Source organism: Onychomys torridus, chromosome 23 (assembly GCF_903995425.1).
Source record: "Onychomys torridus chromosome 23, mOncTor1.1, whole genome shotgun sequence".
Classification (NCBI taxonomy): domain Eukaryota; kingdom Metazoa; phylum Chordata; class Mammalia; order Rodentia; family Cricetidae; genus Onychomys; species Onychomys torridus.
In genome coordinates this window covers 5,797,732-5,803,731 of record NC_050465.1, presented here as the reverse complement: position 1 = coordinate 5,803,731, position 6,000 = coordinate 5,797,732, and the positions used below count along the sequence as shown (strand labels likewise).

General features: G+C 51.5%; 1 protein-coding gene across 1 annotated transcript in view; it reads left to right on the top strand.

The window, feature by feature from the left end:
• Positions 1-312: 312 nt before the first annotated feature.
• Positions 313-6,000, top strand: part of Iqca1 (IQ motif containing with AAA domain 1) — a 126,757-nt gene continuing 121,069 nt past the window's right edge. Inside the window, exon 1 of the mRNA XM_036173484.1 lies at positions 313-588. Within this exon, the coding sequence (XP_036029377.1) occupies positions 578-588 (11 nt within the window). The 5' untranslated portion in view covers positions 313-577. The remainder of the gene's footprint in view (positions 589-6,000) is intronic.

Genomic DNA, 6,000 nt, shown 5'->3' with positions numbered 1-6,000 from the left:
TTGTGCGTGCCGGAGTGCGGGACGAACGAGTGACTTCTGCGCTCACTCTGGAGATGGGAAGACTAAGGTCTGCCATCAGGAAGGTCCGTGTCCAAGACCCTAGGCAGAGACAGGTGGGACCAGTAGGACCTGGAAAGCCGGACGTAGCTCCCTACTCCACCAGCTGCAGAACCTGCCCCGCCCCCAGCTCCTCACCAGCCCCCCTGCCTTGCAGTTGCCAAGGAAACGGGACACGCGTGAGGGCAGCGCGCGTAGGCGTAGAGTTCCCGTTGCCAGGGCGGCCTGGAGCCGCTCTAGTGGGAGAAGCGAGGTTCCAGAGCCCAGGCAGCAACCAGAGCGAGGGAACCCCAGTCTGTGTCTGCGCTCCCGGGAGGTGGGCTGCAGGGTGATCCACTTCTCCAACCAAGCCTTTCCAGGCCCCAAACCACAGGCGGTACTCTGTCCCTGTCCCTCCCTCCAGAGGAACTCCCAACCCCCGGGAACCCCTGGGGGTTCCCTGACCTCTACAGTAGGTCAGCCTTCAGAGGGCGAGGAAGAGCTTCCTGGTGGGTGAAGGAAAGAGAGAAAGAGGCCAGCCATGTCGAACCAGTAAGTGGTGGGTTACCTGTTAGCCTCTGCGGCTCCTCCAGGGTGGCTTCTTCAGCCTTTTCCTCTCCTCTCTTCACCCTCCTCTCCACGGTCCTCCTCTCTCCTCCTTTTAACCTTTCATAAGTTTCAATATGCCTCAGAATCGATTATCCCTGTCTTGTTGGCAAGGAACACTGGACTGTTTCCCTCCTTCCCCAGGGTAGGACCTACCCCCAGGCCTCTGTCCCATGCCCATGGCCAACCCAGGCAGCTTTTCTGTTACTTATGGAGTTGCTTGTGAGAACCCCAGACCCTAAACTACATTCCTGAAAGATCTGGAGGAAGCATCAGCACCCTGCTTCCAGCCTAGTCCCCAGGCCATTGCTGAGTGTGTCTCTCTCACCTCCTAATGCACTCGGCTCTGCAGTGGTCCTGTATTGTGAGTATGTGGTATGACTAAGTGGAGTAGTCCCAGGCCCCAGCCATGGTCACAACCACTCTGCAATCTGTAGCTCTGAGTACTGTTAACAAATCCCAGCACAATGCAGGGCATTGGCTTAGAGCATCCATTTGTGGCAGCCGTCGACCACAGCACTGGGCCAGCTTCCAGGAAACCTAAGCCTGGATGTTCCTAGCTCATGAGGCTTGGGGTGAGGAGTGGGGTATGGGGAGATCAGGAGAGCGGACGGAGACCCATGGGGCCGGATGAAGGCTGTTGAACATCAGGTCTAAGCTTCCTGGAGATGAAGTAGGAACTTGATGGTGTGGACACGGGATGGTGTGTATGAGACATGGAACAGGGGCAAGCCCAGGACAGCAGGAAGATGAGCGAACAGAAAAGGAACCAAAGCCTCCCTCCGTGGGAAAACGGTGCGGGGAGGAAGACCAGGCTCTGCTCCGTGCTGCTGGGGTGAGTCGGTGGAAAGCCTAGAATGGAAGCAGATTAGCGGCATCAGGTCCATGCTCATCACTAACAGTGGTATGACGGGCTGGAAAGATCATTCTGGAGACAGGAAGGGAGCCAGTGCAGTGGAGGCCTGAGAGTTTCCCCACAGAGGTGATAGGATGGTCACCCTGGCAGAGGACAGAGTCCTTAGACGTGAAAACACTTTATTTTGGGGTACCAAAGAAATGTCTGGTAGCTAAGGAACCGAGAAAGTGTAGGAGGCCAGGAGTGGGTGGGTGTCACCCTTGATGGTGAGAGCCAATGGGAGCGCGTGGGCCAGCAGACAGCTCTGGGTACTGATTTTGCAAACCAAAACTGAGTGTAGCCAAACATCCAAAGGGAAGGCAAAAAAAAAAAAAAAAAAAAAAAAAAAAAAAAAAAAAAAAGAGCTCTTCTGAGAGAAGGCCAGTAATGGCAGCCACCTAAACTCTCCAACAGAGAGAGAGAGAGAGAGAGAGAGAGAGAGAGAGAGAGAGAGAGAGAGAGAGGAGCATAGGTAAGGAAAAAGCCAGGTCTCTCTCAGAGCAGGAAGGTGGTCGGAGCATGCAGAAAACAGTGACCATGCACCCAGTGGGAAGTAGAGAAGGTTTTATTATCAGTCAGTGGTGGGAGATAATCCCCATTTACACACGTAGACATCCCAAGGAAACTCAGTTTATGGTCCCTCCCTAGCCATCAGTGGCAGGAAGAAATCTATCAAGCTAGAGAACAGCCATGTGGTCTTTCTCGGCTCTTACCCACTGCCCTCCTGACCAGAGTCTGTCACATTTCTAGGTTATGTTCTCAACTCTGAAATCCATCATGAGCTTTTAAAACCACTAGGCAGTCTCAGGGTTGAAATATACCTAAGTTCTCCACACCATCATACCTGTGACCCAGCCTCTCGGAGCCTTGGGGATGGGGGTCCACTCCTAAGGATTTATGGGCTCAGGAGGTGGCATAGTCTGCCTGTACCTAGCTATCTTGAAAAGAAGGACAGCCTTACCATTACTGCACTCTCCCCTTTGACCCCCACCTGGCCACAACCAAAGGTGTGAACCCATGCCCACACAAAGAATTGTATGACTGAAGCATCATCCCCATGCTCAAGACAGAGCAGAAATGTCCCACGGGTCCCTTGACTGGTGGCGGGTAAGCCTCATAAAGGTATGCCCACAGCATCACAGGTTGTTGCCATTAGACCAAAAGAAGTCCCGGCTTGTGCTACAGCGTGAGTGAACTTGCTACACAGTATATGGTAGGAAGCCACCCATAGAGAGTGAATTAGGACAGACTCCTTTTATAGACAGCTCCCAAGTTAAGATGGGTCAGCTTACAGTCCCTCTGCTTCATAGAGGCATCAAAAGCCATCGGAATTAAGTAGACACCGTACTATGACTTTTGAAGGTGGATCTCCTCCTGGGCTAATGATTTATGATGTCTGGTTCTCTGGATGCTCGGCCTGGTCAACTCTTAATCAAGAGGGGAACTCCCACATATCTGTAGTGTGCCATACTACTGAGATAGGTTTTCACTTAGGATGTGTGTGTGTGTTATGTACAGTTCTGTGTGGCACTGTCTACATACGGCCAACTGAGGCGATCTTGGGATTCATGGCCAAGGGCTGGAGGAGGCAGACTCAAGAGTGACTATTTGTCTGGACAGGATTCTCTTGGAGTGATGTAAACATTCTAGAACTGGACAGTGTGATGGTTGTACGGCACCATAAATATACTAGAGCCCCTGTGTTGCTTCATGGCAGACAGGGTTCCTGATGGTTTGTGAAATGTGTCTCCATGACCCTCGTATTTAGTGCCTTGCAGTGTCCCTCACCTCACATTATCATCACATATATTCCACATGAGCCAAAGGACCAGACACTGCAGGGAGCGTGTGTGAGATCATGCCACACCATGTCTGTGAAGGAGGCCAGCACTCTGTAGGCTGGTGTGGCTGAGGCATGGTAGTCAGGTCGCTGGCAGCCAGAGTGGTGGAGTGTGGCTACAGATACAGTGAAGGGATCAAGGCAGGAGGCCCTAGACTCTAGGGAACAGGTCTGTCAGAAAGTAATGGAAAGCCATCTTCAGTGGTGAAGAAATCATCAGGCCAAGACATGGAATCCACGTGCTCACTGAGCACTCTGTTTTTCCCATCAGCCACACCACGCCCTTAGGTTCCTTGAAAGGCTCAGGTGAGGAAGAGAGAGGCTTCAGCCCAGAGAGACCTGTGAGGCTCCGGTCACCAGGACTGCCTTTGGCTCAATGTTCCAGCAACAGCCAGTCTGCCATAGCCTTGAACGTTCCTTGTGGTCCTTTCCCTGGCTGAAGTGGGTTCATGAAGGCATAAACTCTGTGGAGGGCACAGACCCTCTGTGAGCCTGTCTAGCTGGCTCTCCCCATCACAGTACCTACTCACCCTGCCCTTCTGTTCCACTGGGGCATCTGTGGATCTCCATGCCTGAAGCCTGAGTCTGTTGATGCATGTGGGTCTGGCTGGGGTCAAGCCACCATCCATGCTTTTAGGAGGAAGCCTCTTTGTAGTGCTTGCTGCAAGGATAAGCAATTTGAAGTACAAGTTGCTGTGGTGGTTTAAATAGGAATGGTCCCCATAGGCTCATGCGTTTTAATGTTTGTTCCTGGTTAGTGGAACTATTTGGGGAGGATTGGGAGGTGTGGCCTTGTTGGAGGAGGTGTGTCACAGGAGGCGGTCTTTGAGGTTTCAAACGCCCATGTCATTCCCATATAGCTCCTCTACTCCCTGCTTGCTGATGAGGTGGAAGCTCCCAGCTACTGTTCCAGCACCATGCCTCCCAGCCCCCCACCACACTCTCTGCCATGACAGTCATGGATTCTAACCCTCTGGAACCATGAGCCCTGTCTAAGTTGCTTTGGCCATGGTGTGTTATGGTAATAGAAAACTTACCAAGACAGTTACCCTTCGTCTTTTACTGTTTATTCCATCCCCACATTAAAATTATAATATTTATTCTTAGATTATCATTCCTGGGTTCTTGTTCATATTAAATTTGTATACCAGCCTCCAGATTGTGCTGTTTTTATGTTTTATGTCTTTGAGCAGGAGCAGATCTTGCCTTCTGTTTGTTCTTGACTTCTGTACTCTAACCTTTTTTCAGCTAGATCCATGTAGCCCCCCACCCCAGTATTCTTTAACGCCCTTTATTTGAACTGGGATAGAGCCGGGACTTCTCTTTATTTTTTCTCGGTCCCTTCTTTATGTAGGGTTGTCTGAGCCTTGCGACCGTGCTGTTTCAATCTCTGTTATGATCTTCTTGCATTTGGCAGTTATGTCATTTATAAACAGCAGCGTTAAAGGTCTTTTTTTGTTTTGTCAACCCCTTCTTCCTCTTTTACTCCGAATCTCCAGGGCCATGTTGCTCGTGTTTCCCTGGTGAAGATGCAGTGGTCCCTAGATTCAGCATCCTGTGGCAGCCGTCACTTTAGTGTGCACAGGACGTCTTTGCTCAGGAATGGGCTGTCTGTCAGTGTGCTGAGTATTTTCCCAAATGCCCGTAACTACCCTGTGGTTTCGACATTCTAGGGCTGAAAGTGGAGTATGCTGAGCCGCAGTCATTCCGAGATCATCCCCCCCCCCCCCCCCCCCCCCCGCCTTGGTTAGAGATGCTTTTCTTCTGCCTGCGTTTGGTTTGCTGAATGGAGTTTCAGATCCGAGTCCTGATGGAAATCAGCCTGTGCTCTTCTCCTGCCCCCGTGTGTGTTGGCTGAGGCCCCAAGCCCTAGTTTGTCCCCAAATTAAATCCTATGATATTTCTGTGTTTGATGCTACCAGCTGTGGGGCCTGCTGGTATGCTCAGGCTGTGTTCTCTCAGGCCAGTGGCCGTCTTAGGTTGTGTTCCTCTCAGATCCTGGGAGTCTGGGCTTTGGCGACATGACCTCCTTCTCACTTTACACCCTTCGTGACGTTGTGTTCTCCAGGCAGATGGCCAGCCACCGCTGCCTCTGTCCAGGTCTGATATCATCTTTGACTTGCTCATCTGTGCTGTCTCCTGTCCTCCCCTGCTGCTTTTCTTTCTGAGGTGTGAACACACAGATGCAGAAAGTCGGGCACGCCTGTGCTTTGAGCAGGTGCACAGTTGCTTCTGTGGGTCTTGCTCTTCCGTGGACAGTCATCGCCTCTGGTCAGTGATACCTACCATTAACCACTAAGTAGTTGGGGAGTGTCCTGCAGTAGCCATAGCTCAGACTTCCTAAGGCTCCTGTTCTCTTCCGTGAGAAGCTACCCAGTTCTTTCACTAGAAGAGCCCTCTAATTGTTGTTGAATTTTTGGAAGTGTGGTGCTTTGGAAGTGTGGATGGAGTGGTGGATGCCTGATTCAGCATCTTGACTCAGTGGGATGGAAGGGCGGATGCCTGACTCAGCATCCTAGCTCAGTGGGATGGAGGGGCGGGTGCCTGAATCAGCATCCTAGCTCAGTGGGATGGAGGGGAGGAAAAGCTCTGCTTTGGGATTTATGCAATCTTTGCTTCTCAT